This window comes from Calliopsis andreniformis, chromosome 6 (assembly GCF_051401765.1).
Source record: "Calliopsis andreniformis isolate RMS-2024a chromosome 6, iyCalAndr_principal, whole genome shotgun sequence".
Taxonomy (NCBI): domain Eukaryota; kingdom Metazoa; phylum Arthropoda; class Insecta; order Hymenoptera; family Andrenidae; genus Calliopsis; species Calliopsis andreniformis.
The window spans coordinates 4,958,060-4,980,678 of record NC_135067.1 but is presented as its reverse complement, the minus strand read 5'-3'; the positions used below and the strand labels follow the sequence as shown (position 1 = coordinate 4,980,678).

The 22,619-nt window shown below is 30.1% G+C and overlaps 4 protein-coding genes across 7 annotated transcripts; all 4 read left to right on the top strand.

Moving 5' to 3' along the window:
* Positions 1-585: 585 nt before the first annotated feature.
* Set2 (SET domain containing 2) lies at positions 586-8,933 on the top strand. The gene is made up of 14 exons (XM_076380752.1): positions 586-807; positions 1,679-3,237; positions 3,351-4,013; positions 4,074-4,193; positions 4,296-4,424; positions 4,497-4,698; positions 4,763-4,860; positions 4,941-5,106; positions 5,177-5,831; positions 5,907-5,964; positions 6,028-6,389; positions 6,936-7,726; positions 7,808-8,143; positions 8,227-8,933. The coding sequence occupies exons 1-14, from the start codon at positions 805-807 to the stop codon at positions 8,380-8,382; spliced, it is 5,298 nt and encodes a 1,765-aa protein (XP_076236867.1). The 5' UTR covers positions 586-804; the 3' UTR covers positions 8,383-8,933.
* A 994-nt stretch (positions 8,934-9,927) lies between these two features.
* LOC143180573 (activating signal cointegrator 1 complex subunit 1) lies at positions 9,928-11,833 on the top strand. Its single transcript, XM_076380393.1, has 6 exons — positions 9,928-10,211; positions 10,300-10,409; positions 10,539-10,854; positions 10,947-11,107; positions 11,189-11,316; positions 11,391-11,833. The coding sequence occupies exons 1-6, from the start codon at positions 10,003-10,005 to the stop codon at positions 11,514-11,516; spliced, it is 1,050 nt and encodes a 349-aa protein (XP_076236508.1). The 5' UTR covers positions 9,928-10,002; the 3' UTR covers positions 11,517-11,833.
* Positions 11,834-13,141: 1,308 nt separating this feature from the next.
* Eif4a (eukaryotic translation initiation factor 4A) lies at positions 13,142-18,502 on the top strand. Of its 2 annotated transcripts, XR_013002100.1 has the most exons (8): positions 13,142-13,278; positions 14,190-14,307; positions 14,496-14,643; positions 14,721-14,830; positions 14,913-15,188; positions 16,010-16,461; positions 16,594-16,788; positions 17,912-18,502. XR_013002100.1 is itself a non-coding variant. In XM_076379848.1 (7 exons), the coding sequence occupies exons 1-7, from the start codon at positions 13,256-13,258 to the stop codon at positions 16,736-16,738; spliced, it is 1,272 nt and encodes a 423-aa protein (XP_076235963.1). In that variant the 5' UTR covers positions 13,142-13,255; the 3' UTR covers positions 16,739-16,804. The 2 variants fall into 2 exon arrangements, 1 of the variants encoding a protein (XP_076235963.1); XM_076379848.1 differs by lacking the exon at positions 17,912-18,502 and having other exon boundaries at positions 16,594-16,804.
* A 1,599-nt stretch (positions 18,503-20,101) lies between these two features.
* On the top strand, positions 20,102-22,555 carry Thor (eukaryotic translation initiation factor 4E binding protein thor). Of its 3 annotated transcripts, none has more exons than XM_076380931.1 (4): positions 20,102-20,212; positions 20,540-20,698; positions 21,895-22,050; positions 22,271-22,555. In XM_076380931.1, the coding sequence occupies exons 2-4, from the start codon at positions 20,557-20,559 to the stop codon at positions 22,318-22,320; spliced, it is 348 nt and encodes a 115-aa protein (XP_076237046.1). In that variant the 5' UTR covers positions 20,102-20,212; positions 20,540-20,556; the 3' UTR covers positions 22,321-22,555. The 3 variants fall into 3 exon arrangements, with proteins under 3 accessions (XP_076237046.1, XP_076237047.1, XP_076237045.1); XM_076380932.1 differs by having other exon boundaries at positions 20,106-20,163; XM_076380930.1 differs by having other exon boundaries at positions 20,202-20,339.
* Positions 22,556-22,619: the final 64 nt, after the last annotated feature.

Below are 22,619 nucleotides of genomic sequence, written 5' to 3'. Positions count from 1 at the left end.
CATCCTGTTTCATCCTTCAATGCTTATGCTTGTGACGGATATTTTTCATGCCGTTATAGAAAAACCATTCGCGAAGGAATTAATGGAAAGATGCTTATATTACATAACAATATTTTGAATTTCGCTCTCAAGCGTATTTCTCTACATCGAGATTTATATTTATCTAGCTTCACGCCATAACGTATAGATAAAAGGACAAGAATCGTAACGGTAGTGTGCATTTAGGGAATACCGTCTTTCAATGAGGAATTATCTAGTGAAATCACTAAAGCACAGCATTGTGTATGTATATATATTTTGTGCAGTCGGTATTACTCTAAACATGCCAATGCTCAGTGGCAACTACATCCACGCTTGAGATATACGCTTTATCATTGAAGTATCACGTATCTTTCGCACTTCTTTATATTAAGTTCATTCAGGTGATTAATGTTTGTCTAAACAAATAGTGAATCTACCACGGGAGCATTAATTGCCATAGGATTTTCGTTCTATTTGTGTTGAAAGTAATGAGCTCGAAGTGAAACAATCAAAGACTGAAAAGGATACCTATATTGACGAGAGCTTCTATGAATGTGTAATGCTGAATTGTATATTACTGGACCGCCAAAACTTCGTAACAACGTACAAAATAATCCGCTTTTAATTAACTTGCACCGATACCACGATGATTTCTAACGTATCGTTTGTACTTGTGTTTCTGTAGGGCATCTGAAGAATGAAAATAGTGCTCTCTAGAAAATACACATGAAATATTTTAAACAATGCATATTACGAAATTACAGAACATAATTTTAAGGGCATATGGTAAGTACTAGTTAGTTTTTTCATCCACAATCCTAAATTTGATGTAATGTATCATATTAAATATTACATATATAGTCTCTTAAAGAAAGATTTGCAGGGATGCTGTATTTAAAAAATTATATTTAAATTTATAAAAGTCTGTGTAAGATTAATTATTGTAATGTAACAACATTTGGAAACTGATAACGTTGTATTGTTTATCAATTACTTTCTACAATGTCTGCAAGATATATCACTGATACATTTTGGAGCAGGATGCGAATGGGCATTAGTTTTTCTTCTGATGAGTTAAAGCAATGTCTAAAAAAGAAGTATTTTTAATAATTTGATTAAAGACATTGTAAAAATTATTATTGTGAAAGACTATCAATTATTAATATGAACCAACAAATACGTGTGACATTAACAATTAGTATTTTATGTTTCATTAATTTCTTAGTATAAATAATTAAATTAATTAAACAAAAATATATGGATGTTTGATTTTTTTTTTTAAATAACCATAGTAAAATAAATTGAAAAACTATAGTAAAACAAATGATAATATATTATCATATGGATATTCATTTTTAATTTTGGTCTTTTTTAGTACTAAGAACATGCTTTTTATGTAACTAAAACTGAATTAATTATTACTAAACTGAAGTTGTTTTAGTAATATTTGAAATATTTTCAATTATATAAATATTTTCACTTATGTGAGATTTACATATATATTATTGTCTATAAGTAATATAAAGCAATTAAAGCATTATTGAAGTATATTAGAATTTCATATTTTAGTAATATGTTTAAATTATGTGTTTAGTAATATATTTGCATTATTTTGTTATGTAATTACGAAAGGTGTTATTTTTCATAAATATTTCAGATTAGAATATATGGAATTAAAATGGCACGCAGACGTAAAACTGAAATGAAAACATCATCTGTGAAGTCATCCCTTAAGTATGTACCTGTCAGAAAATCTAGTAGACAAATAGCTAAGAAACAATTAGAAGAGAAAAAAGTTAATGGAGACATTTTACATGTGTCTTATTCAAACAATCAAGAAGATAACAAGAATGCAGAATACACGAATCCGAAAAAGAATCAAAATTCTTTAAGGAAACATAATAAGCATAAAAGTATCTCTAATAGTAGTATACATGTAATTAGTGAAGAGTGTTCATATTCATCGTCACAATACAAAAAAGACACTAGTGAAAGTGATAGCCAAGATGGAATAGATGTTATGATTGATCAATCTGAAAAGCTTAGTCCTGAAGATGTCCAACAAGTAGTTGTTGGTACACCAAGTAAGGAAAGTGTAACTGAGCCTGATGCAACTGCGATTGAAATGTGGCCAGAAGTGGTAGAAGAAACCATAATTTGTGAAGAAATGGAAGTCAAAGAAGATGTTAAAAATAGCACGTGTACATTTAGGGAAGAAGTTGATGCAATGGCAAAGGAGGTACTACTTATGAGTAACTCTTCTTCAGAAAGAAAAGATTTTGTTCATTTTACTGTGATACAAGACAAGGATGGTTTAAAATCCGTGGTTAATACTAATAATGAATACTGCGCTATGCAAACAGATATTTCTAATGTACATACAACAGGAACTGAAAATTCCATATCAACTTTATGTATAGATGTATCAATGACTTCTGATGATAAAAATAGTAAATCATCTAATTTGGATAGTATGTTTAATGATAAACGAGACTTACACATGAATAAGAGTATGTGTATGAAAGCATCACAGGAACTTTTATCCAAAAATGATGCATTTTATAAAATAGACAACAAATTAGCAGATATGCAAATTAGTGAATCATCAAAAGAAATACAAAAACTAGTTAATGATTTGTCTAATACTGAAGACATAATGTCTCCATCACAAATTGTTAGCAATACAGAGAAAGTGATATCAATGAGCGTTGATGATGAAAGTAGTTCATCGATATTAGATAAAATAGAACACTTACATCAATCAAATAATTCTCCATCTGATATTGTGGATACAAATACAACAGAACAGAATAGATGCACCTCTTATGAGCATAAGACAGACTGTATAAATCAAGATTTACTGAAATCAAAAGTTCTGCAAGATAAGAAAATCGGAAATCAGCGGAAAACTGTACAATCACAGCAGACTAATGAATTATTATATGATGACAGTGAAACAGACAATAAAATTGATGGAGAAGATACAAAATTATCTAGTGGCAGTGACAACAGCAATGACACGTTATTATCTATAAGTAGTTGCAAAGTAACAGAGATTGACACAAAATGTAATAGTAATTTAAATGATATTGATAAAAGAGTTGAGTTTAGGAGTCGAAGTGGTAGTACTGATACAACAGGTTCAGAAAGTGGATCAAACAGTTCTGGTGTTAGGAGAAGCAGTAGAATTAGATCTATTGGTCTAATGAAACAAAGGTATGTATTTTGATATTAAAACATACAAATATTTTTATATTAATTTATGTTGCTATTCATAATACTGAATAAGAATTAAGTAGAACTAGTATTTATATAAAAATATTTTATAGGTCTCGAGGCCGTGGATTAGTTATAAAACCAAATTTAGATATTTCAAAACCAAATCTCCAACAAGAACGAGAAAAAATATCCAATAATACTGTTGCAATTGCTCAAGAAGTAAAAATAGATAATTCACTTGAGCCACAATCAGATAAAGAGAATAATATTAATAAAACAACAAATACGTTCGATTCGTTTACAATACAACCTACTACTTGCAATACAACAGGCTATGACTCAGACTCTTCTAAACCAGTTAAAGTAAAATCTCGTTGGCGAAGATCCAGTGAACTTGAAATGGGTGGTTCAAGTTTAGGATTTAGTTCTACATCAGCAATTGGATCTACATTTGGAACAACAACTGCAAATTTGCCTGAATTGCCAGGATCATCTGTATCGTTCAAGTCTGGGCCTGGAATTCTAACAGACATTGGTTCTTCAGATTCTGGATCTGGATCTATATCTTTATCCACAAATGTTCAACCTAATATAGAGACAGAACAAGTAAAAGAAACGCCAATAGCAGCTAACAGTACCGCTGTAGTGCAAATTCCAAGGGCTGTTGGTGCAAAGATTTCATTACCTATGGTCTCTGAAATAGAAGATAGAGAAATGCAAGAAAGACTAAGCCAGTTTGAATATTTACATGAAAATTTATATCTAACAGAAAGGTAAATAATACACGTAAGTTTATATTTATAAAAATTTAATATTTATAATAATATTTTTAGGTATACGAACAAAGAGACTAAACGAATGGTGTGCGATTGTTTTTTAACAGAAGAAGAAATTGAAAGAGGAGAATTAGGTTGTGGAGAAGATTGTTTAAATAGACTTCTCATGATAGAATGGTACATATGCTAAAAAAATTATGTACAACATATAGTAATCATAACATAACAGGTTAATACGTTATATTTATATGTATAATTAATATGATATACAAATTTTAGTGGCCCTCGATGTGTAGTAGGTGATCGCTGTACAAATAAAAGGTTTCAAAATTGTGAATATGCTAAATGTGAAGTATTTAGAACAGAAAAAAAAGGTTTTGGCTTACGTGCCATGGTTGACTTATTAGCGTAAGTGTTCTCAAATGTAATTTATAATAAATATAATACATAATGAACTGTTAATGAATTTGGTATTTGTAGGGGCGAGTTTATAATGGAGTATGTAGGCGAAGTAGTTGATCCAAAAGATTTTCGACGTAGAGCAAAAGAATATTCAAAGGATAAAAATAAACATTATTATTTTATGGCATTAAAGTCTGATCAAATTATCGATGCTACTATGAAAGGAAATGTTTCTCGATTTATAAATCATAGTTGTGATCCAAATTCTGAAACACAAAAAGTAAGTATTGATAATGAAAATAACTATTTAAATTTGCATACTAAAACATTTTATGAATTTGTAGTGGACTGTAAATGGTGAACTAAGAATAGGCTTTTTTAATAAAAAATTCATAGCTGCTGGTGAAGAAATTACGTTTGATTATCACTTCCAACGTTATGGGTATGCATTAGTAGCACCATAATATATTTAAAAGTATGGAAATTAATCTATTTGTGTCATGAATTATTTTGTACATTTAGAAAAGAGGCGCAGAAATGTTATTGTGAAGCTCCTAATTGTCGTGGTTGGATAGGTGATACACCAGAAGAAGAAAAAGAAAAGATTGAAAAGAAAGAAAAACGTGAGAAAGATATGAGAAAGAAGAAGGGAGAAAAGAAGCAGACAGATTACATGGAAGATGAAGATGTAAGTTTCGATTACCTTACAAATTTCCATAATTACTTTATTTATGGGCCTACTTTATATTTTGTTTCAGTTGGAAGAAGAAATAGATAAACTGTGCGCAGGTGGTTTGAAAAATAGAGCTCATACATTAACTTTAAGTCGATTAATGGTACGCAGCAGAGAATTGGAACATAGAACACGTCTTTTGCGTCTTATACAAAGCGGAGAGCAACCATGTCGAAGATTATTTTTGGATTATCATGGTTTACGTTTAATTTGGAGCTATGTTATGGATATTTCTACAAATGATTCCGACGAAGCACAACAATTTCGGCTGGAAGTTTTGAAGACTCTAAATACACTTCCAATTCCTAATAAAACGATGTTAATGGATAGTAAAATTTATAACGTGGTTGACAAATGGTCAAGACGACTGTATTACTCTCTAAATGGAGACTCTCCAGAAGATGACCAAGGGAAATCAAAACCAAATTCTGAAGAATTGCAGATTGGCTATGATAGTAGTGAAAAGAAGAACTTGTATCAGTTAAATGATGTTGAGAAACAAGAAAGTAGCATTGAAAATTGTGTACCGATTAATGAAATAAAATCAGACAATACAGATCAAAATCTTATTCCTGAATTAGCTTCAAGTCTTTTAGCGGAATGGTCAAATTTAAAAGAAGTTTTTCGAATACCTAAAAAGGAAAGAATTGAACAAATGAAAGAACATGAGAGGGAAGCAGGTAATATATTGAATCATTTATTAATACAACATACGATTTTGTATTTTAATTAATCTTATACACTTGCTTCTATAGACCGTGGATACAGAGAAGAATTAGAAAAGGAAGAAAAGAGAGGAACATCATACGATAGGTATGAGTAAAAATAACAAATAATATGTAATTGATAATAAAGTATGACTATTTTATTTTTTAGACATAGATCTGATAGATATGGAAGAAATGAATTAGAGAAACGCGGAGACAGAAGACGAGGTCGAGACTCTCCAGAAAATGAATACGCTCGTACAAAAGATAAAAGAGTAGAAGAAAGAAGTAGCTTAGTTCCAATTCCACGAATGACAAAGTATGAACGTAGGCAACTATTTGCTATGAAAGTCGCCAAAGAAGAAGAAGAACGGCAGCGTCGACAGCAACAAGAATCATGGCAAGATCATGAAACTAGATGTTTGGCATTAGGTATAGATCCTCACACAACTGCCATGGTAGATCCACAAACAGGATATCCTGTATTTTATAATCCGTCACTTGGACAGTGGCAACATTACCCTACACAAGGTATTGCCATCTTTTTATTTTTTACAAGAGATATTAGGTGACCCGAAAATTCCAATTTTTTCAAAACTTTGTGGATTTGTTGGGGACCTTAAGAGAAATATTAGATGTTTTCTTATTCATGTATTTATCTTCAAACTACAGTAGATATAAAAAAGTGGTTGGAATGAAAATTTAATAGTGCTTTATGCTACTTAAGATTATACTATTAAAACGGTAAAATTTTTTGTTTAAATAAAAATTCTCCACTAAAAAATAGGCTGTAAGTGTCAAAATTAAATTTGTGAAGAAAACAGTTTACTGATATTGGCGTTCATATAAATATACTTTTTATGAGAAAAAAAACCAATTTATTTTTTAAATGGCACAGTCTTTTTTATTTTCGCTCTTCAATTGTAGCAGATAAAAAAATAGTCTAATACTTCTCTTGAGGTTTCCAAGAAACCCACAAGATTTGGAAAGATCAGAATTTTCGGGTTGCCTAATGTCCCTTGTTAGTTCACGTAATTTTTATCGTGTTATTTCAACAATTCAGGATTTGTGTTATAGATGGAGAAATAAATCAACAGTGTACTCCGGTATACGTAGGGGGACCTCAGTCTGTATCTGGTCATTCACAATCTGGTATAGCGCCACAAAGTTCGCATGTCCTGCCACCATCAATGTCTTCTGAAATATCGCCTGGTATGTCAAACAGCATACCTTCAGGTGTACCTCCAGTGGTGTACACATTAAGTCAAACGCCTGTGTTCAATCAGACTACGACAGCTTATTCTATATTACCTCATTGTCACCAACAATATCCTGAAAACCAATTGTCAGTTTCGAATAATTTAGTTCACGGTGGAACTCCACCTGTTACGATTCAGACTCAGCCTCTTTATGATCATATTGATAAACCATCGGATCAACAATTTTCTACGAAAACGTTTAAACCATCGCAACCAGAAGTACCACCTATAGATTTACCACCTAAATGGAAAAGTGCAACTGACGCCAGAGGCAGAACGTATTACTATCATGTAAAAGAGCGAATATCACAATGGTTACCGCCACCACCAGATCACATTGGAGTTCAACCAGATTCATCTTCAACTTCGGAATCCAGCGAAGAATCTAGTTCGTCAAACGAGGACGATGAAGACATTGATGAAGACAATAATGAAGATCAAAAAAATGAAGAAATTGATTTAAATAATACTTTAATAGAAAAGTCGTTAAATGGTTCTAAACATGTTGCGGCTAAAAAAAGTGGCAGTCATAACTTAAGTGGAGCTTCGGGACCTTTTCCGGAAGGCAAGAAAAGAAGAGAGGGATTGGTTCAGGAAAGAATTATTAGTGTACGTTACGTTTTTTATATTTTTTTTTCAAATAATAAATGTTTGTATTTACTATTACATGTATGTTTAAACCATTTATAGCCACGCAGAGAAGAAGATCGTATCGATCATAAAATACATAAAGGAATAAAGGAAAAGTTACGTCGACAAAAGGAAAGAGCGAAATTTAAAGAGCACGTTGAAAAAATACGAAGGCATCGACGTAGTAACAAATCGAAATCACATTCACGGCATAGCTTAAATAAATTACAATCGCCTTCAACCGATTTATCAACGATGTCCGAAAGAAAAATTAAAGACACATTTAGGATAAACATGGCCAATGTGATGGTACACTTTTTGAATCCGTATAGGAAAAATGATTGTAAGCAAGGTAGAATAACTAATACAGAAGACTTCAAACATCTTGCTAGAAAGGTATGGACACAAAATTCAAATATAAAAGGTATTTTATATTATTAATATTGAATTTAATCTGTGAAATATTTATCTGTTTTCAGCTTACACATTTTGTACTCGCGAAAGAACTGAAACACTGCAAAAGTGTAGATGAATTACAATGTAATGAAAATGTTAAACATAAAGCAAAAGATTTTGTACGTAAGTATATGAGTAAATTTGGTGCAGTGTATCAGAAAAGTACAGACGAAGATTAACTGTGTAACTGCTAACATAAAATTGTTATTTATTACATGAATCTGTTATCTCGAATATTGTAATATATCTAGTAGAAATATATCTAAATAATGCCTATGTGTAGATATATTTGTAATTATTATTATTGTAACATAGATGAATTTATACATGCTTCGAAAACATTCTAGTAATTTAATCATTAAAAAAAATTTGTAAATTTCTAACTTCGTACATTGTATGAAGCATGAAGTAATATATCTGATAATTTTTTCTTTAAATTTCGTTTTACGTCCTACTGTGTGGTATGCCTTACAGAATTATGTTACATATTGCCCTATTCCGTGTATCAGTTTCAAAACGAATATTAAATTTATACTTTATCTTTGAATGTATTATTAAGATTTTAAATATTGTAAATAATAAATATTGTAAAAGAATTTTTACTGTTTCATAAAAATAGCAACTATTGTTTCTTTAATATGTATAAGAAGTAAATGAAACGAAAAACAGTAAATTTTAGATCTCGACTTACTTTATACATTCCTATAAGAATCTCCCTCGCAGTACAAAAATTAATGCTGTGATGCATCATTTTTTAATTGAAAGGATGTAAAACTTTAAATAAAGTTAATCTATGTCTATCGTTAAAACATATTAAATCGTTTATTAAATTCCCTAAATTCTTTGAATAACAATCGTAATAAAAGAACAAATTATTGTTTCTCTCTCATTCATAATTTATCTTTACATATTGCATGTATATGTGTCCGGTATATTTTTTAATACCAAAGGATTTTATAATAAATCATGAATTTTGTCGGAATAAAAAATATATAGCAATGTAAATATTCATTTTAAACCAACAGAAAAACCTTTAATGGAATATTAAGAAAATGTTATAGCAGTTATAACCATTTGAAGTACTGGATAAAACTGCAAAATGAAATTAAATTTTTTTAAAAATATCTAAAAACAAAATGTTACTCTTGATATCCTTTAAAATAAATCTTCGTAAAAATATTGGTAACAAATCAGTGAAGTTTTCTACGTAAAAATTAAACTAATAAGTAGTATAAATATCGAAAAGTTTAAGACGCGATTTTAGTTACTTGTAAATAACTTGGAAAAATTTTTTATGTGCGATATATATTTTTATCATTCGATTGAGCGGTAAAAGTATATTCAAAATTCAAATTTCGTTAAAAATGCTCATAGTATTGTTAGAACAATCAATATGTACATAGGATTTGTTAGACTAGAATGAAAATTAGTTTTTTAACAATCGTCTCTAGACGGTCGAAATCTTATACATTCTCAATTGGGTTTATAGATACTGGTAATCAACAATTACAATTATACGTAGTAATTATTTTTTGAATTTTGTTTTTGATTCGATCTGACATCGATATCTCGCAATATTCTTCATTTATGTTCACATCAAGGCATTCAAGTTCACACTTATTGATACTTCAAACTTCACACTAGTTCACGCGTGTTCACGCTACTATTTATAATCATTTAGTCGTCATTTATATATAATCTTTAACGATTTTTTTTAAGGATTATATAAATAAGATATATGCATACATATGACTAAAAAAAATTATTTGTTTTATACATAGTTTGAACTAGTTTGAACAATGAATATTCTCAAACCAGAATTAATTTGGGTAAATGGTCTGTGCTACAGATTTTTAGACAACAGCGAAGGGAGAAGTTCTCATAATATTTCTCCATATATTGAAGATGAGAATCAATTTGGTTGTATAGATTATGATGAAGAATCTAGTACTGATATAGAAATTGTGCCATTTGATACAAAATATAAACACACATTTAAAGTTCCAAAGTAAATATTATTTTTAAAATATAATAATAATATGTTACATGATCAAGTAAAAAACTAACAGTAGTAATACTAGTTGATAATATTTTAGATCATTTTTTCCATTTATCATTGGAGCTAAAAATGCTGTTCGTAAAAGATTGGAAACAGAAAGTAAAACAACTATACAAATTCCAAGACTAGGTGAAGATGGAGATATTGGTAAATATATTATTATATGTCATTAATAAAAAATGTATAAAGTAATAATATAAGAGTAGCAAGGTAAAAGAATAGTTGACATAATACATAATCATTTTAAGAATAAAAATTTAATACATATATTTACAGCAATAATTGGATATGATCATCAAGGAATAAGAACAGCACGTCGAAGAATAAATTTAATAATTGAATCTAGTAGGAAAAGACTAAATACTACACATTTTTTATCTATACCTTTAAATGAAGGTTGTATAATAATGGAATTTAGAAAATTCAAGATGAATGTAATTGCAAATTTTCAAGAAAGAGCTGTTGTCTCAGATAAACTTTTTCAGATACCAAGCAAATTGCATATTACTATTGGATTGCTAACATTACTTGATGATATAGAAAGAAACCAAGCTGTCGAAGCTTTAAACTATTGTAAAGAACATATCGTAAAGTATGAAATTACTATAATACTAAGAATTTCTATTATCATTGCATGTAGTATCTAAATTGTATTATAATTATTTTCTTCATTATGAATTGTAGACAAATTATTAAAAAGCATGGTCACATTCGTATACGTTTACAAGGACTTGAGATAATGAATGATGATCCTAGAGAAGCGAAAGTTTTATATGCAAAAATAGTACCAAATGAAGCTCTCCAAAACATGGTCGACGAAATTATGAATTATTTTGCGTACATAGGTAACACAGTGTATTTTTATATTAATATTACATGAATATCAGAATAATGGTCAGAATCAGAATAATGTGTGGATTGTGTAGGTTTTTTGCATAAAGAAAAAGACAGTGTTAAGTTACACGTTACTTTCATGAATACAAAGTTTACTTCAAGAGATGAAGAAGTTGATACTAAGACTGTTAAAACATTTGATGCAACAGAAATTTTGGAAGTAAATATATATAATATTCATTTCAATAATAAAATATACATAAATATTATATTAAAATTATTTTAAACTTTTAGGCTTTCAAAGAGACTTCTTTTGGAGAAACTCTATTAGAAGAGATTCATATATCACAGCGTCATACAACAGGACCTGATGGATATTATCAAAAAACTGCAAAAATAAATCTACTAAAAGATTTGTAAATAAGTTATGTTTGTAACTATTTTCTAGAAGAATGCGAGTTATTTAAATATTTAATGTTATAATGCTAAAAGCAGTACATGCTTTTGAGATCTAAAAATATTTTTGTTACTTATAACTGATATTTGTAAAAATTTAAAGCTTTAATAATATAATACAAACATTCAATTAATAAATTACAAAATTATTACTAAAAAACATCTATGAACGCAAAGAAATCAAGACATCTAAAGAAGGCTCCATATAAAAACAAGTTAATAACAAAATAATGTTTGCAACTTGTATGACATGTGTTAGATGATAAATATACATTTTTTGTTATAAAACGATTAAAAAATAATGACTTTTTGATAGTTTCTCATAAGTGACAATCCTTCATAATTTAAAGATACCTCAATTTTAGGATTTCCTATAAATAATTCTTGAAATACATTTGAGACATATTTTTCTCTTTAAAAGTAATAATACAATAGTAACGAAAAACTAATTGAAAATAAGAAACAGAATGATAAGTAATATGAATTTCTTTACAGAAGTTTAAACATACAAATGTTCCCGCGGCCGAGACATTCGCATTTGCCTTACTCGTTTCACTTTTCAGTCTCAAAGACTTCTGGGTAATTGACGCACTTCCTAAATTAAATTTGCACAATATCATGACTATGGCCATCTGTACTGAAATGCGACAATTCACATTCGCGAGAAAAAATACTGTGAAATTCAAGGCATCATAAGAACACTGTCGTCCAATTATTTCACATTGTTGCCCGTTTTTAAATTATTATGAACTTTCCAGTGAAATTTTAGGAAACAGAATAAGAGTAAGTTGGTGCCCATGGAGCGCTGAAGTGTTCTTAGAAGTTTCTAGTTCTAGTTTCTTTACAATATTTTATACAAGTCAATTTTTATTACAAAACAACGATTCTAATACATTTTCAGACATTTATAATTAAAGATATATTTTACGAAAGTATTAAAAATTCATATATCTATTCTCTGAAGTTTTCTACACGGTCAATTTTTGTAAAATTCTGAATTCTTCTGCTAATCTGAACGGTCCAATCGCATCGTAGTTGCTTTACATCGATCAGTGATCATAGTCCCAGTCTTTATTCCACCTTCCACCCCTGAGTCCTTAGAGGTGGAAGCATCCCGCCATTATTTTCGGGCGCCGAGAAGTACACGTGTAAAAGGAAAATATAGAGGGCCCAAATATGAAGCAAGCCCTTAAAATTTATGAGCTTCTCGAAGTGCAGCTTAATCAGAACCAAATATTCACAGAAATATCTCCCTAACAGAGCATCTTTTGAACACCATATACTACTGAAACGAAATCGTTACGATTCATGGCGACAAATTCCAGAATTCTTCTTAACGAAATATTTCCCGCCCTTTTAAGCTGGGCTTTCTCCTCGCCACTCCTCGCCACTCCTCGCCGTGTCATCCATATGCTATAGGGAATAACGTGTCCCTATATTTCGTATTTCGTTTACGTAGTCTAGCGGTTTGAAATTTTGCTAAAAATTTCTGTATCATTATTACTGAATAGGAATTATATTAAAGTTAGATTCACGTGATAACGTAGCAGAACTGTTTCGAGTAGATTCGACGAGTTCCATTTGCACGAAAAAATTCCTAAAATCCGTGAGGCGTTCGCAGCGCCATTGTGCGGCATTCGTAAGAATATTTCTTGTGACGCAATAGGAACTCGTCCTTTCCGTCGACCTACCGTGAGTGGAACATGTCGCATACGTCCGAGCTAAGGTAAGTTTGGTTTTTCATGCGTTATCGCTGTGGACGCTTGCTTTCTTACACCCTGCAAATTCTTCGTTTATGTCGCGTTTCCGCGAATCTTGCGCCGTGCAAGGTTGAACGTCGATAGCTGATGCTAGATCCTGAAAAAATAGTGCCGCAATCGACGAATGCATGGACACGAGACTGACAACATGGCGTGCATTCGTTTTTGTCACATTGTTCTCAAAATTAATATCAATCCTTTCCTCCTATTAACTTTCGTAGCTCCAACGTTGTTACAATCGAGAGTTCAGCCGAAATTATGCGTTCGTTAGACGTAAAACTTTCCAATTGTAAATTGTTCGAGATTACGAGTATGCATGCCACTTGATCTCCAAAACACGTTTTACTTTACATTAGAAAATTACGTAATAAAATAATGTTTTTTGGTAGGATTTTGGTAGAAAATAGATTGAATGAAAAATGCTGTACAGAATTGTTGGTACTGTGTCTTCTTTTTTGAGTGAAAGACGTCTTACCTGTTTGGACATGCTTTCGCGTGAGTCACTGTCAACGCATCCATCGCTGTCGATGAATTCATTGTTAGAACTATTTAACGGTTTGCCTTGAGTAGAGTGTATTATTACACGTATGTAAAATCGTTCGCTTTCTAACGAAAACTGATATAATTGGAATTTATAATGTTGGAATTTCTGATTCAAGGTCATTTGAATTAAAAATGAATATACTTTCCCTAATTAATATTACTGCACAGTATGAAATATACAATGAATAATAAGGGAACAATGAAACATAATGTATTCCTACTGTTATAGCAGAATTTAATTAATTAATTAATAATAATGAATTGCAAATAATTTAAATTACTGATATTTATTAAATTTAGGAAAGAATATTGCATTATTTTATTTGTATTTCAGGAACGATGATCAATGGTCAGGAGATTCCAAAAATGGTCCTAGCGAAAGTGAACAGCCAACATACGATGGCCCTTCCGGCATGGACCCAGAGGGGATCATCGAGTCCAATTGGGACATTGTAAGTAAATGTGTCTGGTAGTTATAAACACTACAATGAAATATTACAATTAAATCAAGTATAAAATTTCTTTTAATTGTCAGTTTTGTATTTTGCTTAATAAAATTACTTGAAGTTGTAAACAATAATAGACATCAAACATTAATTCTATGTTTATGTAACATTTGTATTTATGTATTTTAAATTAGGTCGTGGACAATTTTGATGAAATGAATTTAAAAGAAGAACTATTACGTGGTATTTATGCTTATGGATTTGAAAAACCATCTGCGATCCAGCAACGTGCCATACTGCCATGTATAAGAGGACACGATGTTATTGCACAGGCACAATCAGGTAAATATATTAATTTAAATTTATAAATATATTATAAAAATCACAATATGTAACATATGTAACACAATGTTTAATAGGAACTGGCAAGACTGCTACATTCTCAATTTCCATTCTGCAACAAATCGATACCAGTATCAAAGAATGTCAAGCTTTGATTCTAGCCCCAACCCGTGAGCTGGCTCAACAAGTATGTATTAATTTGGTTTATGGGTAGCAATATGCGCATTCACGAAACGAATAGAATTTCATTCAATTTTATTCATTTTCAGATCCAGAAAGTTGTTATTGCTTTGGGAGATTTTATGCATGCCGAATGTCATGCATGTATCGGTGGTACCAATGTACGTGAAGACATGCGGAAGTTGGATCAAGGTGTTCACATAGTAGTCGGCACACCTGGCAGAGTCTATGATATGATCAGTCGACGAGCATTGCGAGCCAATAGTATCAAACTGTTCGTGTTGGATGAAGCTGATGAAATGCTTTCTCGTGGTTTTAAGGATCAGATTCATGATGTATTCAAATTACTACCTAATGAAGTACAGGTACATAATTACTTTCTATACAAATAATATGATTTATCCTTTAAATGAGTCCATTTTTAAACATGATTGAATATGAGTTTCATTTCTTGTATATATGTTAATGCGTTGACTGCCGAATGAATTTGTACAACACACGTTGAAGCTGAGTCAGTGGTTGGCAGCGCGCCAGTCAACGTGTTGAACATGTTTAATCCCTTACGTTTTTCTATATCTCAGAGGTCTCATTAATCTAAAAATTTTAATTGGAGCCATTTCAAGAAATACTTCTGATACTGACAGAGTACTTAACAAATCAAGTATAAGATCATTAAAGGTGTGTCTAAGAAGAAATATTCAAATTAATGGAGGTCTGAATATTACAGTAGTGGCTCGTGTAGTTGACTATTGCTACCTCAATCAGTTTTTGAAATTAGTTTTACGAAGTAATATGCTACATGTAAAAAATCAACTTCCATTTTGTTACAAATTTTGTTCTTTTTTTTTTGTGCCTAATAATAGATCAGAAATTTGGTTCATATATAAAATATAAAAAGAATATATCAGAGTATACAAGAGTATACTATATTTTAAAATTCTTCATACTAATAGTTTCAAATTTAATACAGTATCAGTGTTAAGTTACAAAACAGTTTAACTCAGAATTAAATTCAACCTAATTTATGCCATTATATCGTACTTACAAATAATATTATAAAATTCATATACATGTAAATTATACAAAGAAGAACAAATTATGTAAATAATTATTGCAGTATTACTTTATTTCTATATTCATTGTGATATTGTAAGCTATAACTATAAAATAAATGTTCATTTTCCAGGTTATATTGCTATCTGCTACCATGCCAGGAGATGTGTTGGATGTATCAAAATGCTTCATGCGACGTCCAATTCGTATTCTTGTTAAAAAGGAGGAACTCACACTAGAGGGTATTAAACAGTTCTTCGTCTACGTTGAACGTGAAGAATGGAAATTGGAAACACTCTGTGACTTATACGATACATTGAGTATCACCCAAGCAGTTATTTTCTGCAATACGCGGCGCAAAGTAGATTGGCTGACAGATAATATGCGCATGCGCGATTTTACAGTCTCTGCCATGCACGGAGATATGGAACAGAAAGAACGAGACCTTATTATGAGACAGTTCAGAACTGGATCATCCCGTGTCCTCATAACGACCGATCTTTTAGCGCGTGGTATTGATGTCCAACAGGTTTCACTTGTCATCAATTATGATTTACCTTCCAACCGAGAAAATTACATCCATAGGTGAGTAACAGCATTAATGATATAAACGCATGATAGCCTATCCATATATGCTAAATGTGATAAATAACGTCTACTTATATGTAACTTAATGTTCTACAAAATATATGTATTGATATACAAATTCTTTTTCAGAATCGGTCGAGGTGGTCGTTTCGGTCGTAAAGGAGTGGCTATTAACTTCATTATAGACGAGGACAAACGAACCTTAAAAGATATTGAATCATTTTATAACACTCACATCGATGAAATGCCAATGAATGTTGCAGATTTAATTTAAATCTGATTATTGGCTATAATTCATTATAATTAAAAAAAAAAGAAATAAAAGTAAGTGAAATACGGAGCTCTCAGCTGATCTCTCATGGTGTGTGAGTATATATAGAGTGAGTTGGTGAACTATAATCGCTTATGTAAACGCGATTTACCAAAATATTCCAACATTCTCATCTCAGTTTCATTTTGTAACAGTAGATTCCTGGAATAGTCGGCTACATTAGAAAAACGAGTACTACTACGTTATAATAATTACAATTACAATTACCACTACAGATATACTACTTCTATCACTATTGCTCTTACTGTTATTACCGTTACTGGTGTATAATCTTTCGCTTCTCTCTTCTTGTTCAATATTTATTATTGCTACTTCTCCCGCTACTATTCCTACTATATAACTACTGTTAATATCATTAGTATCCCTGTTTACTACCATTACGTGATTACTGAAAGTTGTGCAATTTTTGGTACGAATTAGTAGCATATTAATATCGCATTAATACACGATCGTTGTGATTGTTACTGTTTACTTGCGCAAGGCGATAGAAAGGTGTGAAGTGAGGAATTTCAGCTCGTTCAGTTTGACCTCTCGCTGCACAACAGTTCGGAAAAACTTGAATAGTGTCTAGATGCATTTGCAATTTTATCCCATGAGTTCGAATTTCGTGATAAGTTTCAAGACTTTTATCTTGAACCATCTTATTTCATCTTTTCTACGCAACTTCTCCAACTGGATGATTCATTCGATGTTCTGTGGCCCTTCTTCAACGCTTCTACCACCGCGATTGCAACGTGTTTTCCTAGGCAGAAGTTTAGTTGGGTATTGGAGGGGGTACTTTAATCACAAGCGTTGCCGAAGGAGATGTACATTCGAACTTAGATAATATGAATTTTTGTATATCCCAGATCCCAAGTAACATACCTTCAGTAAGAAATAAAGTGTTTGACCTTTTAATTGTGGTTTTTGTTATTGCATTCATTATTACATGCACAATATCAAATACACGTTGATTTGGTTTTATAATGAAAATCCTGAATGAGTGACATACTGAAGAAAATAGTGTGTGTACTAATACAATGAGTTGTCGCCGGGATTACGTCGGGAACAAGTTCAATGAAATGTGTACATTATTTTTAAAAGGAAGTGCTCACAATTTTTTATTTGTATTTGCAGGCAATTTTGAGCGGTCCAGAAATGAGGGAGATATTTTTGGAAATAAAGACCAAATTTCGTGATTCAGTATAGAAGTTTTATAAATTGATTACCTTTCTAGTTTTCTACCTTTTGCGGGTTATTAATGATATAATATCAGTGTCGATTTATTATTTATACGCTTGCATAATTTATTATTATACTTATAGGAGCCAAATTTTCACACAACCATTTTATATCTTGTCAATAAAAAAATTGATAAAAATTTTCATTGCATTAGTTATGTATTTGTGTGTTTCGTTGCTAATAAAATTTTAATGTTTCGTACGCAGCTTTTATATTGTATCTGTACACTAAGAATAGCAGTTAATCATTGCTGATGAGTTCGTAAGTTTTCGAAAGTTGGAGTAATTTCTTGGAATTTTAGTCGGTCATATTTTGCTTTGTAATTTTCTCCGTATTCACGTGCTTAGAAACTGCTCGAATTTCCGAAAACTACTCCTTATTTTGTAAATACAAACTTTTTAAATGGTTTATTGTATTTATGCATTATAAATTAATTACGTCTGCATAATCGTACCGTCAAGCCAATAAATGTATTATTTGCACGTATTCTGTTGCATTATTACTTTACGTTTTTATGTTCGTTTTCAGTATTTGACTTTATACCGAGGCCTGTAAATACTAAGAAAGAAAAACTATTTAAGATATAAAATTGGGAATATAATAACATATACACGTATTAAACGTATAAAAATTAATGTAGAAAAAATTTAATGACACGTTAAAAATGGATGTTTCCAAAAGATTTTAAATTTATAAGAAATTTGTAATCCAGTAAATGTAAAAAGAAATTCATTCTACAACATATTAGGTTTCTGACTCAAAATTGAATCAGACTGTAACGTTAAGTATTAACTATAAGATTTCAAATTAGAAATAGCGTCAAGAAATAAGAGGAAGTGATTGTTCTAAATACATCTCAGTTTATTGTTTCATCTACAATCTTTTGTATTTAATTATTTCAAACTCTCTTTCAAATGCTGATTTTGTAATGTTAACATAATTAAGTTAACATGTTCTAGATTTTTCGAAATTCGATATATATAAATGTAATTAACGAAATACAAAATCTCATAGTTATTATAAAGATTAATTAGAGTGAATTTCGTTTAACGTTCAGTTGCGATTCAACAACACAATTTTAATATGTACTAATATACTTGGTCAATACTATTTGCTTGTTGGTTCTTGTTTATTTTCCTACACAAAATATACATTCCAGTTTTACCGCTGAAATTTTAAAGAATAAATATTCGAATACATTCTCATATCATTACTTATTATTTCCTTCTTTAAAGTTCTAATCTTTCAGGTATCTAGAAATGTGTTATAAAATTGAGGTATTTTGCTGCAAAAATGATGTACTTAAAACATCATGATTTTTAGGAAAATGACATAGCATCGAAAATCGTTCTTTTTATACTAACAGTATAGAAAAACCAAAATTTTAAAGCGATCCTATAAGCTACTGAATAAACCCAAGTCAATCGTTAATTCCAAAATAAAATAAATATGATATAATCTTATTCATTCTTTTACAACCAATTTTTAACAGTAAATTATTAACGATCTAAATTATTTTATAAGAAAAAAGAGTTAAAATTTAAAACTTAGTGGATATTTTCTGTACCCTAGTGCCAACCTGATTCAACATCTTTTTTTATTTTTCAAATAAACAAAAAATGCAATCATCCATTTCTTAGCGTAGTATTTGAAGTAGTTTATACCATTAAATAGATCTCTTTCACTTATAACGTAATTTAAATCTATTCTTATTAGTCTAATACATTTAAGAGATCGCAATAAGATGCTTTATTAAATTTCATTTTGAAATGGAATTAAGTTACTCTGGCTCTCAGATACAGTTTTGTATTTTGTAACTCTACACTTATCGAGTTATCGATAGAGTAGCGTATTTTCGATCCTCACCCTGAAGAGGTCGATACGATGACGCTAATCACATCGCCAATCACATGTGCTCGCCACGCGCCAAGGGGACCCTGTCTCCACACACTCTCATGCATATGTATGCAGCTCTAGCACGGCAATGGAGCCACGTATATATATATATATACAAGTACAATGCTACTTAAATATAGTACGACGGTATCACGATAGTCGCGCCAATGATTGGGACGCCTTCTGAAACATTTGGAAGGTGGAGGGAGAATATGTGCGTGAACTTATATAAAACAATTACTGCGGGCATGGTACGACTTTGCAAATCGTAGTGCGTTGCTTCAGTTCGTTAGGTTACACGTATGTTTATAATTGATTAGGATTACCGCGTTTTCACAGCAGTACAAACAGATTCGCCGAAAAATTACACGGGGTTGATGCACATATCAAACGAACATGAATTTACGCTGTTTTCCACTCAACGATCGTATTTATATTGTCATTTATATTATTAGCAATATTTAATACAGAATTAGAGCATGTTGTTTTCCATCAATTACGCAGTAGATGTGTTCGTCACTTAGAAAAGCGCGTTTTTACCGGATCTCTTTTCTTCCTTTTTTTTTTTAATTTTAGTACAAAGTAGCTAATCGTATTGAAAGAAAACCTTTCTTTTTCTTTGTGAAGAAACAGAAAAGTCAAGCATGTCTGCATCGCCGATTGCAAAGCAGGCTACTCAGAGCCAAAATATACCTGCGAAGAAAATCATGATCAATGATCCCAGTCAATTACCCACTGATTATTGTTCTACTCCCGGTGGAACGCTGTTTTCAACTACACCTGGAGGTTAGTGACTTATCATTAATCTGTTGTGTTCTATATAGTAGCGCTATATATTTCAAATCTCGAAAGATGTATAACGATTATACAAATTTTCTGATCGATGTATTAATTAATACTTTAAATTGGTTAAATAATTATACATAATATGCTCGATCGTAAATTCATGATTTAAACAACGTGCGATTTCTGAGATGTTTATATGAAAATGTTTATTATAAACTGAACATGAATATCATGAGTATGATAAATGTTCATTATTTGTATTTATTTCAATAGCTAAGAGTGTTATATATTGCAAAGTAAAGTTTTTGTGCATTATATTTTCGTTTTGTATGGCTACAAATACGTCCTTAGACGAATAACAGTTGAATTAAAATAAATTTGAATGATAAAGCAACATTTAAAAATACCCAAACATTTAAAATATAAACATTTAAAAATTTATGAGAAATGATTTGTTTATGTGTATTACTTTGAGAAAACTACTTAAATCATTGTAGAAAATAATGTTTAATATGTGAAATTATGGTATTGAAAAATTGGTTTGTCACAAGTAAGAATGAATTTTAAAGAAACTTTTGAAAAAATTGACTAATTTTGATTCTAGACAGCCAAGTTTCATAATTAAAAGTTAAATATTTACTTTGTACAAAGGTTAAAAATGATTGTTTTGATGAATACATGGTGATTTCAAATTTACATGTAAAATTATACACATCATTCTTGAATCCTAATAATAGTATTTTTAATTAATTTTGCAAATTATGTACATATCATTTCATGTTTTTTCTCGTGAATTAAATTCTTTTATTCAAATGAAGTAGGTTAGTCTAACAAACAAATTGTATTTGTTGGTATATAATAGACATTTTTATTAACTAATTTTTTTTTAACTAATCTACCAATACAAAATATACAGTTAATGAAGATATTACAAACCATCTATAAATTTTAATTGAGTCAAATATGTAATTTATTATAATAGTAATATTATAATATTATCAATATTTATTAATATAATAAATAGTAATATTCTTTTAAATACAATTATTTAAGATTTCTAGATAGTTATCAACATTGTTGAAAAATTGATGAGTAACTAAACACTTTAATTTAATTTATTAAAAGAAAAATATACCCAACATTCTACAATTATGAGTGTAAATAAACTATCTCTAAAATATTTGCAAATTGTTCAGGTACCCGCATAGTGTATGAAAGGAATTTCTTAATGAATTTACGTAATTCTCCTGTGTCTCGAACACCACCACGAAATTTACCACAAATACCAGTGGAATTATTAAAAAGTTCATCCACAACTGTAAGAGAGTCTACAAACACTTTAATTAATAAAGGTTAGTGTCTTTTCAATAAACTTCAAAAGTAAAATAATTTATTCTATGATAATTCTCTGAAATAATATATTTCTTAGATCATCTAATAATATAATGCATAATTGATTAATTATTTACTGTAGTATTTATTTGTCTGCATATTTTATTTATGCTTTCTATAATATATTGTAATGTCACTAATAATATTTTTAATATAATTTTTTTAATCCATACATTACAGATGTTCCAATAATTGAAGAATCCATAGAACAGTTTGAGATGGACATGTAGAAAGATCTGTGATTACGATGTGTTTATTTTCCATCAGCCATTTGTATGAAAAAAATAACAATAATCAGCTCACCGGAGAAAAATCTATTAGTAATACTTTTTGTACAAACATTTTACAGGTGACCTTATAGATATAAGACTTTGTACAACTTTGTTCAGGAATATTGAATGTAATTCACATAATTCCATAATTAATACCATTATTAATAAACAATATTTTAATAATGCAAATTTACATTTACATTTTTACTTCACATATAGGGTTTGTAGATAAAAATGCAGGTATGTATAGTTAAAAA